The sequence below is a fragment of the Perca fluviatilis genome, chromosome 19, assembly GCF_010015445.1.
Source record: "Perca fluviatilis chromosome 19, GENO_Pfluv_1.0, whole genome shotgun sequence".
In the NCBI taxonomy this organism is placed as follows: Eukaryota; Metazoa; Chordata; class Actinopteri; order Perciformes; family Percidae; genus Perca; species Perca fluviatilis.
Window position 1 is genome coordinate 19,436,535 of NC_053130.1, and position 20,501 is coordinate 19,457,035.

General features: G+C 37.8%; 1 protein-coding gene across 4 annotated transcripts; it reads right to left on the reverse strand.

Annotated features, from left to right (window-relative positions):
• Positions 1–156: 156 nt before the first annotated feature.
• On the reverse strand, positions 157–16,918 carry hmgcll1 (3-hydroxymethyl-3-methylglutaryl-CoA lyase-like 1). Of its 4 annotated transcripts, XM_039784869.1 has the most exons (10): positions 16,821–16,918; positions 13,726–14,541; positions 11,787–11,864; positions 11,181–11,288; positions 10,711–10,806; positions 10,378–10,526; positions 8,930–8,993; positions 8,520–8,708; positions 2,024–2,149; positions 1,110–1,214 (listed from the first exon to the last, which is right to left on the reverse strand). In XM_039784869.1, exons 2-10 carry the CDS (start codon positions 13,819–13,821, stop codon positions 1,110–1,112), a joined length of 1,011 nt encoding a protein of 336 aa, XP_039640803.1. In that variant the 5' UTR covers positions 13,822–14,541; positions 16,821–16,918. The 4 variants fall into 4 exon arrangements, with proteins under 4 accessions (XP_039640805.1, XP_039640802.1, XP_039640803.1 ...); XM_039784871.1 differs by lacking the exon at positions 13,726–14,541 and having other exon boundaries at positions 157–1,214; positions 16,821–16,912; XM_039784868.1 differs by lacking the exon at positions 16,821–16,918 and having other exon boundaries at positions 157–1,214; positions 13,726–13,821.
• Positions 16,919–20,501: the final 3,583 nt, after the last annotated feature.

Here is a 20,501-nt window from a genome sequence, read left to right on the forward strand (position 1 = left end):
ATTTTAATACATTTATGCAAATATACCAGTTCTCTCCCACATCTATTCATTAGAGTCAAGTTGCTTTCCAGACAAAGGGCAATTAACTCATAATGATAATTTTTCTCCAACACAATATCTACGCCATTTATTCTTTGCCATAAAATCTCATTCAAATTTAGTGTCTCATTGCATTTTTAATTTTATTATGTTTTACAGATAGCACAGTAAGATGTAAACAGGCAGGAGAAAACATTTGACACTCACACAGACAAGTAGCTTATGTCATGGTAAAAGTTTTTTTAATGGAAAAAAAAACGATCAAGGAGCACTTCTTAAATGATCTTTGGCAAACCTGAGAGCAAAAATCCTTCGGAGGCAGCTTTTAACTTGTTATTTTTGTGGTAGTTTGAGAGGAGTCGTGTTTTAAGCTGCTATTCATACAAGATCTGACTCGGGTAGGAAAAGGAGATGGAGTAAAGTGCATAAAGAGATTCATTTTTAAAAAGCAGGAAGGAGCTTCTTCCTTTCGCTGTTTGTCATCTCTGTTCATTAAAGTGAAACATCTGTGGTGTTTTGAAGTTCAGCAAGTTGTCAAAACAGACTCAATTCTTATTCTGTTACTTTATTTATTTATAAGGCCACTAAGCTACAAAGTCAAAGTGACTTGTCTGAGCCAAATAAATACTAGAATGTTTTGAAACAGAGGTGAATAATTCAGCTTTTAAAAAGTCCATTATGTATTCATGACTTATCAATTCATCAATCTCGACATTTCTCACAAATGAATACTCTCCTTTTGTAATGCCCCACCATGCACAGCAAAGAAATATGCCAACCAAAACAAATTAGATGATTAAATTGATCATTATGACCCTTCTTCCTTCTAGTAATAGACTCCAAAATGTGGAAATGAATTGAAAGGTAGGGAACTAAACTCGAAACTCGATTTCTGGATCACAAAACACAATGTTGTCCTGATAAATCTTTAGATTATTTGGATGAGACACCTCTGACAGGAGGATCAACTACAAAAGCATAGGCAACAAATCTGAAGGCAGCAACAAAAGGGGAAGCACTTTAAAGGGAGCAGAGTCAAATATTTAAATATTTTCCCTCACAGAAACACATCACAGTGTTCTGCCTCTTGCCTTGGCAACCTTGGAGTTTGTCTCACGACGTAAAGCATTGCAGATGAAGTCACCAGCCTCTATAACTTTGGCAAGGTTCACACCCTGCAAAGAAAAATATTGCAGTATCAGGTAAAATGTAGTCTATATCGACAATGTTTAATTTCTGGGATTATTCAGGTGCCACCGGATATTCCGCCGGATGTCCCTCTTTTTAGGCCGGATGTCCGTCGACTTCCGCTTTCTTTGTGTTGGCATTCTAAACTCTGGTGGATTAATGAGGACTGTGGTTAACTGCTCCTCAGATCTCTGCAGGGTAAATCCAGACACCATGCTAGACTATCTGTACAATCTGAGTTTTCTGTTGCACAACTAAAACAACTTTGAACGTACACATGTTCTACCCAAACAAGTTCCTTCCAGAGGCTATTTTACAGAGGCACCGTTGCTCCGTCCGGCGCTTAGCACCGCCCAAGACGATTGTGATTGGTTTAAAGAAATGCCAATAAACCAGAGCACTTTTTTCTCCCATCCCAGAATGCTGGAGACACTAGTTAAAATGCAATGTCTACAAGGAGATTTTGTTTTAAGATGAACAAAAAGTGTCAATTTAACTGCAGGCATGAATTTAATGGAAAGTGTACAACAGCTGATAGAAAACTAAAGTGCAGTAAACATATCCCTCCAGCAGGGGTAGGGATTGTTAAATAAATTGTCACTGAGACTGTGCATGCAACACTGTGGGCTTGTGCAAGTTGTGTAAAACCACTGATATTATAAATAAACATTTACAGAGCCGTATGTTTGCAGAGCAATCTGCTTATGTAAATGAGTTCAAAAGATTGTTGAGTTTGGTTGATCTGTTGGGATTATAGGCACATAAAATACAAAGTGCACTGTGAAGACACACTTACAGTTTCAATGCCCATGCCATGGAGCATGTAAAGAACATCCTCTGTTGAAACATTGCCAGATGAACCCTGAGCGTATGGGCAACCTCCCAGGCCAGCTACTGCAGAATCCACCACACAGACCCCCATCTGCAAAGGACACACAACAGAGACATTCAGCCCCTCCACACAAGCTTCACCTCAGGTTAAAATCCAGGAACAAAGATCCTTGTTCTGTTGGATTGTTCTGCCCGCTGCAGCGCACCTTGCCAGGGCTGCGGTCGTGTTTTACAGCTGTTTAGGAGAACTTTGGGCTTATGTCCTGAGGATGAGTGGGCACAGAATGTCCCACCGTATGGCTTAGTCATCCTCTTTGTCAGCTTTAACCACTAGTACCACATAATTATGGCCCTGTTCGTACGAGAGGAACATTATAAATGCTGAACAGAATATTTCATATGTTTCTGATTCTTTGGGTTACTCATGTTTTACAGCACTACTCTGCCCTTAACCATGGGGAATCACTTTCTTGCCACATTGAGAAGACATTTTTTTCCTCGGCTGGACGGTGTCCTTTTACACAGTGCCAACAATACAGGAATTCATTACTTCACAAACGTGCAGTTGCTACATATAGTCATTAATGCCATAAAATATTTTACTGATGGTGCCTGCAAGAGATTACTTTTAAGGACGTTTACTGTGTTATGTGTTTGGCTGCTTACAATCAACTTAATTGTTATATTTTGTGGGAAATGCTTGTTGTTCTTTCTTACTGCCAACAATTCCTAGTGTCCTCTATATGAAAAATAATGATGCGTTTCAGTTGTTTTTTCTGAATTTCAAATACTTTTGTTGAACGGGTTAGGAAATAATGGTGAATTGATTTTCTTTATGTTAATGCCACAAGAGTTAATTCATATAGATATAATTTCTCTGAATGCACATATTACATAAAGAGACAAAACTGCAGTTCTTGCAATTTAAGTATATAACCTAACCCCAAGTGTAACCTTTGTTTTCACACCGAAAAAAATTACAAGGCCAGACCTTCAGTTTTTCAGTGATTACGGACTAAGGTCTCGGGATGTTTTCCACATGTCCCTGGGATCGTCATGAGAATATTAAAGATGTTTTCCAGCTTCCGTGGCAGAGCCAGATGTCAGAGGAACCCACACTGAGGCAAAATGAACATGCTGATCCTTTCAGTGGCATTGGGTCATGAAGTACTTTCACCCCATTGAGCCAAACCAAGCGAGCTAAATTAAAAGAATCTCTATTGGCTTTTTTTGAACAATGCTGCTAATTGGCTGCTTTTCCTCCAGACAAGAACCTACTTCTTTCAGGGCCCGTCTGAGCCAGCCGTAATTGCTGTTTGTGTTGGCAAAGGAAGAGGAGGAGGTGGGGTAGAAGGAGGAGGAGATCTACTCCGGTGTGTGCAGTGCACAAGATTTCCAGACCTTGGATAAAGCCAGAGCAGGATATTGTACTAGGCAGATTTTTTTTGTAGTATAAACACAGAGTTGTAATCTAGCATGCCAATCCTCTCGCTTTCAGCTGCTAACCGTGTAAGGCCAGGGGTCCTTCGCATACTGTTTCGGAGAGGAACAAAACGGACCCTTCAGCAGCGTGCCCTGTTCCTCTGGACAGTAATCGCGCAGGAATTGGTGGTCAGCAGCTCGAGCTTGCCAATGCTCAGTTAGGTTCACACTGCCCAGAAACCAGATGTGCACCCAGTGTTAAAAAGCCATATTCAGTGAGCTGTGGCCATATAAAAACAATACATTCCTGGGTAAAGACACAGTGCATTTTCAAACTCGCATGCTTTGGGATAAGCTTGTTGACATTCTATACTATGAGTGGACGAGGCTGAAGATGGACATGCTCCCATTTTGGTTTTATAACTGCGTCAGAGAGAGAGAAAGAGAGCGTGCATTCACTGAAGGATATGAAGCAGTGATGCTTTACCCACTGCTACATAAACTGGGAAGCTGAAAGAAACCATCACAGATCCACTGTTGACACATATATCACCTCTTTCCAGGAACGCATAAATAAGCTTGCCACTGGATATTAAGGGGCAGCTAGGAGATAGACAAAACAAACATATAAAGAATAAATAAATGACATTTTTGCTTCATGATTTATTTGAGCATAAAACATTCTGAACTATATAATCACCTCATTAACCTTCTATATCAACCTCTTCATGGATTACTGGGCTCCATGAATGCAGAACAACCATTAACCATGACAATCAGTCTTAATAATATAGAACAAATTCTGATCCTAATCTAAGATCCTAGTGTTTTAAAATGATTAAATTTTATGTCTTTATGTTCAGGGGGAAGCTATGTGGTCAGTAACAGGTAAAGAACACTATCAAATCAAACCATATTTAACTTTGTTATACCCAAAACAAGGAAATTAATTTGGTCGGAGCAGCCACGAGGACCGAAAAATAAAATTGACAGAGACAATCCATAAAACAAATATTACGGTTATTATAAGGTCCTGAATGTCAAATGAATATTTTCTTTTAATGTATTACATCAACCTACCCGGGAGCTGCATTTGGAAATTAGACTTAAGGTCAATTCTGACACATCTACATCATATTAATGTAAATTAATTTGTGTTGTCCCAGATATATGAGAGAACATCTGACAATGATAATGTAGGGAAATACAACATAAAGTTCCAGTAGATCTTTGAGTGTTCCTTAAACAAAGTTATTGACCTCACACAGCCCATAATGGTCCAACAGTGCCTCATGGCCAGAGACAAAAGAAAATACTGAAGATGAATGTTATTGTTAGCGGAGAGCTCAAGTGTGACTGTGAGCACAAACAGGTTATACTGTACTCCCCAGCTGCAGCTGTACACAATACACCAAAATTGCGGGTAAGAATAAATAATTTTCCTTGCCAAGCCTGTGAAATCTAAGTACATACGTTGTCATTGTGTGACCTGCCAGGAGTAGGTTTCTAACAAAGCCCCCCCAGACCTCCTGAGAAAAAAAAAAAAAAAGGTACAAAGACTGAGGAATGTCTTTATCAAGAACAAAAGAGGTGACTCAGGGCTGACAGCGCTGGGGGAATTTGTTTCTTTCCCAGTTGGTGGTGTGGACTTCTGGCACACAGTAATGAAAAACTATGACCAAATCTTTCATTTCCATCTTGTTTATGGGTAGGCAAAACATGCTTGGCTGCTATTATTTTCTGTGGCCACGGGGCAGCTGTGATGAATCATTCTAAATATGATCAACAGAGAAATTTAACCGTCCCTCTGCGCTTTTTCACTCTGCCATTCAAAATCAAGGCTTACTTTAAAAATATTTGCGACTTTACACACAGACATTGTTGAGCTTTTCTTCAGCATACTTTAGCACTGTATAGATAATCAAGAGAAGAGCATCGATATTAGAGTAGGCCTTAAACAAACCGCTATTTCTTCCATTCTTCCACTTCTTCCTAAAGGCTTTACTGTGATTTGTGTGCTGGCATTGTTGACTATGAATCATGTTTTTAGGGTTATATTAAAAAATGTTCTGCTGCAGTAAATATTTGTTTGACATCTGTAAACTCAGTTAATCTTCTTTTTTACACACCAGTTACAAGGCAAGTATCTGCTATCTCAAGTTATAATACTATGAACTGCCATGTATTCATTCTTAATAATTCTCATTAATAATGTTATTAAAGTAAATAGTGATTTTTATATGATATGGTACATATAGTAAGCAAGCAAACAAATATAATAATCATAATATCGTGAAATGAATGTGTGTAATATGTGAAAAATACCAGCTACATATGTGGTAACAACTGTAATTATTGTATTTATTAGTATTAATATTGAGTTGTTTTGTCTTTGGTGGGAGCTTAACTCTTTTTAATTAAAAGTTTCCAGGTCTCAAAACAAGGTCTTTGTTATTCTTGGGTGACACTGTAAATTAATGACATTACCACATTCATTATGCAGTAATCTACGCAAACTAAAAGTCATAAAGCATAATAATTATCTTCTGCAGACCAGATATTCACAAGTGCTATCAAAGTTTCTTGGGTTGAGTTGGGCCTGCAGCTGCGGCGCTATTTATCACGTGCTCAGCAGCGAGCGAATAAAAGGATCATTTTCCACTGGCCTTTAAGCACAGCATTGTCAGAGAGTTCAACAGCCAAGCGACAGATGAGTTAGGAGCCCCCCAGGGCCCTTCTATCCACCTAGCTCTCAGTTGCTTTGTCCAACAGACACTGAATAGGTGAGCCTTTGTGCTGACCCCCTCACATCTGTTGACCCACCCAGCCCCCAATGAGCTTCCTCTTCTGCAGTGACAATGTGCTCCAGAGAACTGATACAGCCATATCTGCGTTACCTTGTTTTATGTCTGGATTTATGTCAGTTTTAAACTCGCTACGGGCAAAAGCGCTGGAAAAAAAACACAGAGAGCTCTACCACATGGATTTACAACCTAATTACATGTTTGTGACATGTATGGAAACAGAGTACTGTATATTACTGTAATATTCAATGACTTTTTTTTCTTCTTCTTCTTCACTACAATACATGTGCACTGTGATGGAAGGACCCACTGGAAATATCTTACGTTCATTAAGATTCTGGGATTTTTTCTTCAGTGGGCAGTTTGTGAATCATCTTGCTTTGTGGGGAGGCTTAGATCATGTTTCTTAATGCCCCTTTTCCTTGTTGACTGATGGTTCCTGCTTTTCTGTGTGTCCCATTGTAACCTACACATTTGTTTTGTGCCGTCTCAATATTCCCCAAAACAGAGGATACATTCATAATGTCGTAAACTGACACATTGTCATTAAAGCTCAGGGCAGATTCAAGTTTACAGTCAGTTTCATAAACACTTGGACAGCGACACATTGTTTTACACTTCATACTCATAATTTCAATATTTGTTTAAGATGTAAGCTCTTAAATACTTGATTTTGATATGATTTCAAACAACCTTAAATGGACAGAATCCTAATTAAACATTTTGATGACAATTTCACTTCCTTTTGCATGATTCTATCATTTGCTCTTTGTAAAAATGAAGAAAAGATGCTGCCGTTGAATGTACTGTAACTTCTGCCCCGAAATTGTCAAAAGAGATGGATTGGGAGCCTCTTTACATAAGATTATCCCCAGCAGGAATAATGATTTAAGGCCTCAGAAAGGACTTGTGATCTCTACAATGTTGGCAGTTACTTAAGGAAGTTGAAAGATATCCTGGAACAAGAATCACCACCTCGACTTTGCTTCCACATCTGGTTGCTCCTCTTCATGTCATCATGAGTAAGAACATTGATTTATGCAAAGGCTGGGCATTTATCCATAATCGTCTTACGATTCTCCACGAGAGTGTTCATATTCATCATGAGGAGAAAGATGTGCATGGGAACGAGAAGGTGCCCAGAGAATACTTGTCAAGCCATTGCAGAAAGTAACAATTCAACATGAGAGGATGTGTGGATCAAGAGGATGGATGCATTACTGTCTTGTGCTTGGGCAGTACAGTGGACAACTCTGAGGCATGGGCCTCGTCTTCTAATCATGCCAGTTTTTGTAAGCCCTCTGCAGACTTCTTCAAGAGAAAGTACTGTCACTTTTCGCATTCCTCACACAAAGATCCGGATATTTTCATACTTTTCTTCTCATAAAAGAGGCAGGACTCATGCTTGTCCTCCCAGAATTATCAGAGCTCATGTCACCTGAGAATTTTTCTCCTTTTTCAGAGATCCCACAGTGACATTACATCACCAAATTTGCAGAGATGTCAGGTCTCTCCTTTACTTTTATTGATGTCTGCCAGGTTTTGAGCATTTTCAAGCTCCTTCCTCTGTGTTTCCCAGAATTCAAATTTATTTTAAGAACTTCCAGAAATGCCAGGTGCCTTCTTACTCAGAGTCAGGCAGAACAGTCTTGGCAGAGAGAGCAGCACCTTGTAAACTTTTACCACAATTTCTTTTTAGAAAGATGGATAGATTGTTATAAATGTGGGTAATTTATTTTATTTCATTATCTTTACCCGTGTTTTTCTCTTTTGCTTTCATTGTTAATGTTTATGTCTTTTATGTCTAGGGCCCTCTTTTGAATGAGATCGCTCAGGGGTGTATCCTTGAAGTTTTAAATAAATTGTTCATCTTGGTTTTTAAAATCATCCATTGCATAATAAAACAACTACGAAGGTACAGCGGTCAACGTTGAATAAGTTTGTGCAGCTTTGCAAAATGCAATAAAAAGGCATTGTATATAGTTTGGCTAATGTCTTATTTTTGTTGTCAAAACAGTAAAAGTAAGTCCTTGTTTGGAAGTCTTAAGTGAAATATTAAGAGTTTTTTATTACTACTTTTCCTACTGCAATACTACCAAAATGCACTACTTCTTCTACTACTGGTTATAATAATTATAGTAATAATAATGACCATAACATAATAAAGCATTATTGTCAGTAGTAGTAGTAGTTTTGAGATGACTCTTCATTCTATACATTATTATGAGTTCTTACCTGAAGTGCAGTAAGGATGTTGGGCAGTGCTTGCCCATAAGTGTCATGGCAGTGAACTGCTAGAGCGTTGGTGGGCACCTCCTTCATCACACTCTGCAGCATCTTAAACATGGAACCTGGAGTACCAACACCGATAGTATCCCCCAAGGAAATCTCATAGCAGCCCAATTCGTATAAACTCTTTGCCACCTTAAGAATAGTGAAAATATTGCAAAATGCTCTCATTAACAGGAAATCGGTTCAAGAGCTGACCTTAACAAATAGATTCTTTCAGTATATATGTCTAGAACCTGTATTTTGTAAATGTTTGCGATGTCAATGACGTGATAACATTTACATAATATTTTCTCAAGTGAATGTTTCAGTAAAGGTTAAAAAAGTATAAGAAGAATGTAAAAAGTTTATCTCACCTCAGAGACTTTGGAAGGTTCAATGTATCCCTCGTGGGGGCATCCAAGGGCACAAGAAACATATCTGAAAGAGGCCATTTGTAAAAATTTGATGTGTTTATGTAACATTTGAATGAACTATAAAAAACTAACTGCTGTGGATGTAGCAGCAATTTACTGTAACATGGAGATCTTCAACCGGCTGATTACTTTGGTATTTTAATCAGGAGAGACAAGTGAATGAAGTAAAGCAAATAATAAAACAGATATGTGATAATTAAGTCATGGCAGAACGTCTTTTGACTTAGACTCTACAGGGAGATTTGTAACTGTGGGGCATCTGCCCTGATCAGCAGCAAGATAAATCCCCCCCATGGAGTCCAGACACTGGTGGTGGTGGCAGCTGATGATTCTGATGGAGATGATGAATCTGTGAAGACAGGCGGTGATGGGGAGGTGGAGGGGCAATTTGGCATTTGCGACGATTTGCACTGAAATGACAGCTGACAGCAACAGAGAGAACAGATTTAAATAGCGTAACAGCCGTGAACGTACTGCACGCATAACAGCAGCGTAAACGTACTAAAGGCAGAGAAAAAATCATATTTAAACACAGGCAGCAGTAGGAAGATAGGCTAACAATGTAGGTGTGTCGCTGAACTATTGGATAGATAAGATCAGCTGATGTAATCAGCGGATGAGAACAGACAGCCCCATACAGGACAGCAAGGAATAATGAATGAGCATGCGTGAGAGGATTGAATGCAGATGCATAAGAAATAAAACTACAGGAGGCCTAAGCAAGCAAAGGTATAGTCATCCTGACTGAACTTTTGCTATAGCTTCATTATGGTTTCTGTTTCATTGTGTCACTGTTGCCTGCTCTTGTTAAAAGGAAGAGCTCATTTTAAGTGAGGATAGAAGATTGCGGTTGATGTTTTTTGTTATTGCAGCTGTTCATCTGTTTGTCCCAGAGATATTTTAAAGGCATACAGATGAGAGTTACATGAAATGTGGTGAACAGATCGGTGAGTAGATTTTGGTGGTGATCCAGATCTTGATTTGATGCCATTTGGTAACTACTGAACAGTATTTGGCATTTGGAAAGTGACAGTGTTTACACTAATCCAGTGTTGTTTCGATGGGTTAATCTGGGGGAAAGATGCATATAATGTAAAAAAAAAACATGCAATACAATTGGGACTATATTCAGTAATTTACCCTTTTTGGTTTGCATCTGCATCTGTGGTTAACTAATGCTTAGATATAACCTGGTGTACATCTGGTCATTTGCTATAAAGCTACTGTATCATTACTAAATTGTGTGTTTTCTTCTTCATATAAAAACTGCAGTATTTTCAATTGTGCTTTCAATTGGAGTAAAAAAACAATCACAAAGTGAGTAAAAGGTTAGATACAGTATGTTTTTTCACTCATTGTAAAGGACAATTATTATCCAGAATACTAACCCACGGACTGGGATCTGTCGCTCTTTGGCAGTGTTAATGACTTCCTTAAACCTCAGCATGCTTTCATCAATAGAACAGTTAATATTTTTTTTACTGAAGGTTTCAGACGCTGACCCAAACACCGCCACTTCAGTAGCACCAGCTGCAACCTTAAAACAGGAGAGAAAAATGAACTTGTAAAACTGTTTTGAGAAGTCACACTTACGCAAGTGCAGGAATTATCAGGGGAAAAAAATAATGTAGTGCCAACAGTTAACTTAAATTGAGAAGCATGGGTAAATAGCCATGGTTTGTAGCATAGATCATCACGCTGAATTGAAAATTAATGCTTACAGCATCCTGGAAACCTTGCATGTTAGGTGTCAAAACAGGGTAGCGAACATGAGGTGCTCTCTGGATTCCTCTGAGTACATCAGTGTGGTCAGCCATCTAAATGAAAAGGGGTGGAGGGGAGGAATAATGATGTAGAAAAATAAACCTTTAACATCATCTGCGAATACATCATCCAGCACAAATGTTTTCAAATGCTTGTAGGCAGCAGACATCTCTTAAAGGACTCCCAGTAAATAAAATTGGACATGTTCATGTTTGCTCTTTTTCAGGAAGTAAATAGTGGTCCAATTTATGACAGGGAATGAGAGGGTGACTATATGAAGAATATCTTAAAATATTCTTTCCAAAAGCATCCGTGGGTCCAACAAGCATACTGGAGAAGCAGATTTTCTTCAGTAGTAGTATGCAGACAAGAAAGAGAGCCTAATAAATCACTCAGCACTCTTTTGTGCACAAAGAAGAGTTATTACCTGCGGTACCCACTTTGAAGAGACAAAGCTGGTGGCCTCGATCACAGGCAGGCCTGTTCCTGAGAGCATGTCTATCAGCTGGATTTTCACCCCTGTCGGAACAATTTCCTGGGGAACAATGAAACTGAAACTGCTCTTTCTGGATATGATTCAATATGGGAGGTACAACAAGCAGATATCTGGCAGATTGTTTTTCTTTCTTTTGCTACGCTGCTTGCCAATCACATCTATATTCACATGCTGAATCTTGCATTTGCTGAATATTTTTAAGATCTCTCATAATACACAAATATCTCATAATAACACATTGTGGTAAATAAAATTATCCCTGCATCCAGGGCAATCTGTAAAACTACAGGCAAACAATAAGGAAATGATAAAGCAGTGACATGCTAAGCACAGTAAACTAAGCCAGAAGCCGTGTCATCTTTCTTATTCAATTGCAAAGAAAATGTGAAACATATGCTCCTGGCAATTATGGCACACAACCCATATGTTATAGATTGTTTTATGTATAAAAAGGGGGTTTCCAGGGGTGATCATGTACAAAACAACGGTGCTTATTTATAAATATTTGAGATTCGGGACAGAAATGACAGTGAATACCTTTTCATTTTGAAGTCCATCTCTCGGCCCAACTTCAACTATTTTAACAAACTCTGGAAACTCATGTCCTGTATTGGTCTGGAAAAATATCAAAGATAAACATAGATGCGAATAAGAAGAAGTACACTGAACACAAGCAGTAAGTAATCCTTTTGGCGTGGGATGCTCCAGGACATGTTATTTCTAACATGAACCACTGTCTGAAATCTAAGAACCAAAACAGAAGCCTCTCATGACATTAATATGCAAACCCAGGACATGTCTCATAAAAGAAAGACTGGGAAAGAAGGTAAAGGTAACTCCACACAAACCACAAAAGATATCCTGAGGATATAGGTATTTTTCTGGTCTGAACCATAGGTCTGAACTAGTGACTGTAAAAAGAAGTCTGAACCTCATAATTCCTTGTTGAGTTTAAATATGATATCATATCAAATGTAAACTATAATACATTATATAGCTACAATACATATTATAAAACATATATGTTCTCTAAACAGAGATTAAAGGTTATAGAATGTATAAAGCTTTAGCTATCTTCTTAAACTGAGTGACATTTACTGCTTATCTAACGTTATCTAATCGGTTTTTGTCATGGATTTTGTCCACTAGGGAGTAGAGGAACAAAACAAGCTAAGATATGGCAGTTAGCTAGCTAGCTCAGGTGTTATGGCTAACGGCCTTATATATATATATATATATATATGTCAATGCTAACGGCTAATGTGTTAGCAAACGGTTCATTCCAGCAGATATGGAGCATCATTAGCACTCATTTGGAGTCTTTTTTCTGTCTACCTGACAAATGTAAGTCCAGTATTCACGGTTCATGTGCCTCCGTTTTAATGTCCACCAACTTCTGAGAGAAATATCTGTGTTTTAAGCTAGACACTAAACTGTCTTCACTAGCTAGCCAGCTAGCTAGCTAACGTAAGACACTGTGCTGAGCCGTTAGCTGAGCTAGCTAAGCTAGCTAGCTAGTTCACAAGTAACATTACAGTGAAGCTTACTCTGACGTTACTGTAACGTTACTAAACTAAGCTGGCTATGTTGAGGTAACATTAGGCTACTTGGATGTTGTTAACGTTACTTGAGTAGTTCCAATGTATGCAACTTAAACTTTTACTTAATTTCAAAGGGAAATTGTGTACTTTTTAATCCACAATATCATGTATTTATAAAATATGATATATTGTCATCATAGATTTAACTACCAATATACTGCAGTTTTGAATTAACTCCACCAAATATAAAAAGTACATGCTGCTTACTGTAGCCTCATTAATACAATACTTGTACTTCTGTATTTAATAGGCTACTTGTGCTTTGGAGTAATATTTTACATGTAATGCAGTATTTTTACAACTGTTGGATTTCTAACATTACTCTTATTTTTAAAGGTAACTAAAAACGAAGCCTACAAGGGTCATTCAATAAATGTGCAGGCCATAAAACCAAAGCAATGAGCAAAACTACATATGTGTTACATGTTTCTTGAGTGCTTTTCAATGGCAAATATGAAATCTATATTAAATATAAGCTTAATATGTGATCAGTGTGTAGTATTTGAATGTAAAGAACCACTATGGGCAGCCTATTTGTCTACTTGAAATAAACAAACATTATTCTTGTTATGAAATAATAATGTTGAGGCACACAACACATAAGAATCAGAAGCATAGCCTGCATCTTTTGTCACATACAGTCAATTCAGAGAGATGAAGACAATTCACCATTCTTATTTAGAGAGATGCATCCTTAAAAATACAGTAATATATAAAGAGTAGTAGAGCAGAATTTCCATTGAAGAGGACCGTTACATAAGCAGCATGCTGCATGCACGTCATCAGTGGCTGCTGCTCTGCATCCTCTCTGTCATGATAGAGTCATGTGGCAGAGCATGTGCGGCCGATTTGAAACAAGAAAAAACAACGCCCACCTTCTCCTCGAGGAGCCAGCGTTTCAGCCATGGATAGTCCTGGATAATTTGCTCATAGCTCAAGCAGTGCTTCACTGTAGTGGGTACGTTACCCATCCGAATGGCTGCTGTTCAGCCCTGCTGCACCTCCGTGTCTTCCGAGACTAACCTTCACAGACTGCTGCAACTAATATAGCAAATTGAAGCGTCAGATCAATATACTAATGCAGGCCTAGAAAACAGAGGGCCTAGCTGCATTAGGAGATGGAATTAGAGGACGGCTGCAGAGGGTGAAGGATGATTCAGCAGTTGCCATGGCAGCCACATCCCTACCAGGGAGGGGATCAAAACAGAGGGGGAGGGGGCGGGATGGAGACTGAGAGAGAGGAAATGGTGTGAAGCAAAGTGGCAAATGGAGCGATATGGGAGATTAGTGCTGCACTTTAAACCGGGAATTCTTGTGGAAGCATTTCGAGGAAAGATTTTGGAAGAAGAAAGAATGTGTGCGTCCAAAAAGGGGAAGGCAGGTGCAGTGCATAAAAAAAATATACAACAAGGAAAGAAGAGTTTGTACAACTGCAAATCGGCTCCAAATGATGTATAAATGGGTTAAGACCTGAGTGCTTTCTTAATAGTGAAAGCATTTTAACCAGTATTTGCTAAAAAGTCTTACAGTTTGTTTTAATATATTGATTCAACAACGTTAGATACACATTCAACTACCTGTTCTATTGAGAATTGTAGGCTTCAGGGAAACAGGCTGCTTTGATTGATCTCCTGTGACCTGAACAGTTGAAGGGTTTCCATTGCCAGACGTGCCACTGCTGCCAATGTCAACTGCATGGTGTAATAAAATCCCTTGTTAAGCCAGGGCAACATTTACCAGAGAAAGAGCCATTCTTCCAAACCCAGATGTTAACAATAGAGGGACTTAATGAAGTCCTAGCATTCAACCATCTCACGACGCTAAACTGCTCTGTGATGAGAGACCTCTACCTCTCTCTCTCTTGGGGAGACTCATATGATCAGCCCTGAAAAAGCCTTTTTTGTAACAGACTTCAAGGTTGATGTCTATCAGTTGCCACCCCCTACATTTCTTTCGTAATGCCTCTAATCATTTATTTGTGGTCCTTTAAGACACAGAAAAACAGTGCAGTATACATTAATAGTTGAATTTTGAACAACACAAAACTTATTGTCAGACACATGAACTTTTAAAAAATTTTTTTAGAGCTTTTTACATTAGGTAAACCAAATCAATGCTGGTCATTATTTCTGCCAAAAATGTTTGAAAGAAAAATGTTCTTTTGTAGCTATATTTGCCTGAAAATAATTATTCATTTGTTTGAAATAATTCCATGGTTTCAGTGGTTTGTTGGCCTTTAACTAAGTAAAGTTAGTGCAAATTATTTCTATAATAAATCTGCTACCATAGTTCACAGTGTTGAGTATGTCTACTGTATGTAGGACATTTTAAATAAATATGTTGGGGAACTAGGCTAAATATAATGTAACGATTCAGAAAAATTATGACTTTTCAGAGAAAAGTTGCTTTCTCAATGGCTCATTTTCAATCAGTGATAACTGCATCAACCAATTAACCCTAACTGGCCTTTTAACATTGCTACTTTCAAGGAAACTCGGCAGCTACGGTTTATCTTGACAAATACCAGCTGCAGAGGGTCACTTTAAAGAACTGGCCTTCAGGGGCTTTCCTGCTTTTAGGAGTCAATGTAATGCAGGTGAGTGGAAACTTTAAAGTCAAAGATGGTATGTAAGTGGAGGACGATTTAACATTTTAAGAAAAATACTATATAACATATGACATCTGTGAACAGGAAAAATAACCCTTTTTATAAGAAATATACTGTAAGTTGGGCATAGTTTCAACACTGATATGTTTGTGAAACATCGATTATAACCTTTTTTTGTAATACATACATTTATATGGTATAAGAATAACATGTTACTGGGTCTTACTTACAAAATTACTGGGTCTTACTCACAAAATCATCTATGAGTTGTAGCATTAGATTTTTTAGAGTGTACACAGGATGGAGGATTTTGGGATTTGGCAATCAAATCTAATGGAGGATTTTTGTATCACTACAGCATTAACAAATTAGTCTAGTTCCTGATCTCAGAAATCACTGCCCACATGCTTGCTTTGTTCAGAGAAAATATAGTAGAATAATGAAGTGAAATAAAATGGCAATTTAGTCTAATTATCAAGCTACTAACAAATAGAAACAACTGCACAAACTTAAAAAGTTATTTTCTACTAGGTTAAACTTTGTAAAGGGACAATACTCTTACGTTTGTGTAGATTAGGCAAACAGATACGCCTTAACAGGAAAAAGGATGTCTCCGCGCTAGTTTGTAAGCTGTCTCCTGAGAACAATATATTTTACACATGAGGATTTTGGAGACCAAGCACATGATGAATGCCTCAAAATATTAAATAAAAATCAAACAGTGCAAATGTCACAACGTGTTTCTCAACTGGAAAAAGTTGCCTATAAAAGAAAGAGACTATTCTCTTTTTTGTACTAGGAAAGAAACAGATGTGAAAAACAGTTCTTTATAGAGTACAGGTTTCGGCAGGGCATGAAAGAGGTTTTAAGCTCTCAGATATACACTGAAAACAAAGTGGGAAAAGGAAAACAGGAACCAGATTAAATCAATTTTCATCCTCCATCCGTCTTCAATTTCTACATCATGGATTTAACTGAACTGTAACAACAATAGAGTCCTGATGCCGAGCGAATAGCATACGATGATCACCCTGAAAGCAATAGTCATGACATATAAATTATAGAAATGTCTTTCATACCCAGAGAAGAAGGAAGGATTTGTTGGATATATAGTTAGAATAATTACATCCAGTCCTACAGAAACAGACCACTTGATGGTGTATTATTAAACCTGAATCATGTATAAAAAAATGCTGTACAAAAAGAGCAAAGAATGAACATATATAAAAAATCTTGCTCTTGTGGAATGAAAGGCATTCCCACCCCATCTCATTTCCATTATATTGTACCAAGAGAAAAAATGACCACAAACCCTTTTTTTTAAAAATAAAATGTAAAGCCTTGATAAAAATAGCAGCCTACCTTACAGTTTCTTCAGGAAGGCTGGCCACTCTGAGCCAACTTTCCACAGCTCCCCTAAGAGACAGCATGTGTGTTAAAGATTATCCTCACAGTAATCACACCACAGAGCGCCCTGTGGCTTTCAGTCACAAAAGCCACTGACCTGTGTGTTGTGTCCACATATGATCATGACTTTCAAGCATTGATGTGTAAAATACAGCCGAAAGTAAAGCTGTGGGACCCGCCTGTTCACAATGATAAACGTTAGTCGAGATTTAATAAGGAGTGTGAGCAAAACAACTTAAATCCTCACCAATCAATTGGCTGCAATATAACCATATCATTCATTTATTCTGACATGCTACAATCTTCACTTTTTTTCGTCACAAAGGCACTAGTTCACACCACTTTGTCAAATATACATTCGAGCGGATGTTTCTAAGCAGCCACATATTTATTGTGCAGATTTTTATATTGTACCACAGAGGACTTCATGGCTGGATTACTGCTCCGACTGGGTCATAAAGTACAGAGATTTCCTTCAGTGTATCCGTATCCTTGGTGGGAGAAATTGAATTTCACAGCAAAATTTACAACAGCCAGAATACACATGAACCGGGTTAAGTGATGGCTGTTGACATCTCTATTTGCTTTCTAAATTGGCACAGTAGCATATTTTGTACATTATTTTTATCATTGTGCGAGACGATGACAGGACAGATAAACATCAACCTGGTAAAGTCACAAGCATCTTGATGTAGGGCTGAGGATCGTTCGAATTACTAGTATACTAACTAGTAATACTAGTGTCAATATGATACCTATACTTTTGGTACAGATACCTACATTTTTTTAGATACTTTACCTTACTTTTTTGAGGCATAACATATTTTCTACAAAACCAATTTTTTTCAAGTTCTATCTTGCTCTCTTGTCAACAAGCAGCAACACAATTTGTCTAGATAAAATAGTGTCAGATTTGAAAAATTGTTATAGTCAACAAGATTTTGAATCTGACCAGACATTCGATACTCTCTTTCAATACTTGGTGCTATGAATTTATTTTTGTTGGTGCCAAAAAAATACTGAGGTTTGATATAGCCATAGAAAATAGCAGACTTATATAAGGACAGGACGCTTGATGGTGTTTTAAGCCTCCAACGTCGCCTTCCAGGCAGCTAACCATAACCTTAACCCTAAACATAACCATTGCCGCACTGCCTGGATGGCGACACTGGGGGCTTAAAACACCAAACACCGGGCAGGACATGACCCTGTACTGTAACAGGCTGTTGACTGTAAAAAGTCACCCAGACTGTATGTTGAGTGAAAACTTGTATGACTGACAACACCAAACACAGTGTGTGTCATCCTCCCTGTTCTTTCTCTGTCCTTCTCCTGCACCATGTAGTGTAATATGCAGTTAAGACAGAAAACAGCTAAAAAATGTTTGGGTTAAATATTAATTCTTGATTCTGAACTCATGATTCACTTGTGTGAGACATCTACCCAATAGTCCCTACAAAACCAAAGAATTTATGAATGTTTAGACATGCATAACTTAAGAGGCTTTCAGGTACTGTCCAAGAGCTATTGAATAAAGATGTTTGCTGATATAATAGTGGAAGATGTGCTATTGTCTTACTTTAATCATCTGCAGAGAGGTCACCAAGACAAAGTGACAGTGCAGTTCTGCTAAGCAAAGTACAACAATCTACAGTACAAACACTAGATACCTTTAATTTGCTTGGCTACTACAGGGACACTGATTAACTCAGAATCAGTGCCTTACATTTAAAGACTCGGTCAAAAATGGGCTTTTTGGATTGTTTTTACTATTGAAAACCACAGAGCAGCAGGTTTTAATAGAAAGGGTTTACATTTATAGATGCTTTTTCTGTCTTTCTTTGGTTCTTTCTTTCTTTCCTTAGTTCATAATTGTGCCCAGATATGCCCAGGTTTTTCTGATGTACCCTGTTTTTGCAGCATTTTAAACATTAGTTTGAAAGCTATGAGATACAGTAAATCAGCACGATTAGTACAGGATAGACATCCTTGGCCTCAGAAACAGGTTAATATCCCGTGCATCTGCTTTGGTTTGTATTTCTCCTTTCAACCTTTTTTTATTTTATGTGTTCTCTGCCATACATTTACAATAGATGGGTGACAGGAGGACATAACTAACTTGCACATAAAAAAGAAGGAAGACATTGTTAGCATATCATGTCAGTAGCTTTTAATTCCACCGAGACAAGCCCACAAAAGAATCTTAACAGACTAACATGTTTTTTCTGGATGCACAAGGAAAACATGTTTCATACAGTAAAAGCTGCATGCAATAGAAAAAAAGAAAATGTGATAAACTGAGATTTACTTTAAAAACTGGGTGTAAATACATTTTATAGAGTCACACAAAGTGGAAAGAGGGTTTTAATTCATGATTCTAGTTCATTTATGGAATCATATCAGAAAAGCACTGGTAAACTGTATTAACATTTATATTTTAATGCATGTGTTAAATCCAGGCTAAAAATACAAGATTTCAAAATATTGAAAGGGTTTAAATGCACAGGTGCCACCTCTAGTGGTAATGGGAAGTGACAGTTGACTTCACAAACAGTCTGTTGTAACTCTGAGATCCAAAAACGCCTCTCTTCTCTGGCTGGGGAAGCTAATGTGCATATGTGAATAACAAGCAAACATAGCAGTGTTTCTGCGTTGCCCTCTGTTGGGACACATTCCTCGCTGGTCCTTCTGCAGCCTTGTCATACCAAACAACATGTAAAAATGCGACCCATATGGTCTCCCTTTTCAAGAGCGACTGATTGAGCTGTATGGAAGTCAGAGCCCACCCACAGAACACAAATAAGGAGAACCATATGTGGGGAGATGAATTAGGTAAACTGCACAACATTTTTATTAGATACAATTTCACTTGCCTTGTGGATGGACTGCAAGATGACACTTTCAAAATAAACTTTGAGCCTCAGAAAGAAAAATACCTCTGGTTAACAGAGGGTAAATCGAAGAAACATGGATATACTAAACCAAATGAACAATAACTATTATGTTTTGTAGTTGTATTAGATTGACCAAAATGTGATAAAAATAAGCATCATGTCAATCATCTGGCCTGCCTGCGTTAGAGCCAACTGTACCACTAATCAAGCACATTAATGACATATAACATTTAACTAGAAGTGCGCCTTTACAGTAACTGGCATATTAAACTCTATTAAGACTGTGAACAAATGTTTAGTTTATGAGAATGTGTAAAATCCATCTTTTCTTTCATGGACTACTGACCACATTTGATTTTCATTTCAAATACAAATGTTCTCATTCAGAACACTTGTTTACAAAATGAATAACTACTCAAAACACTTTAAATACACTATAAATAAATCATTATGGGAAGTGTTTTACAAGGTTGGAAAGCCTTAAAGAGGGTTTTGAGCCATTGGCATAGATAAATGCACTATGTTCAAAATAAGAAGTTGAGTTTTCCCATACATAATGAGGAAAAGATACTTTTCCCTTTCTCTTAGAATCTTAGAATGACAAATGAAAAAGTGGGCTCTAACCGTTATTGGAAAAAGAAAACAGACTACAAAATATTGCAGCCTCTGTGATTTAATCTGTGAGGACATCTCTGAGATGCCTCTAGCACGAACTCCTCTGTCGGTGGTCTAAGATCAGCAG

Coding starts and splice junctions, on each gene's coding strand:
- hmgcll1 (XM_039784868.1), bottom strand. CDS start 13,821: ATGGGTAACGTACCCACTACAGTGAAGCACTGCTTGAGCTATGAGCAA. Junction 11,289..11,786: donor ATGGACTTCAAAATGAAAAG/GTATTCACTGTC, acceptor ATTGTTCCCCAG/GAAATTGTTCCGACAGGGGT. Junction 8,709..8,929: donor AACCTTCCAAAGTCTCTGAG/GTGAGATAAACT, acceptor ACTATTCTTAAG/GTGGCAAAGAGTTTATACGA.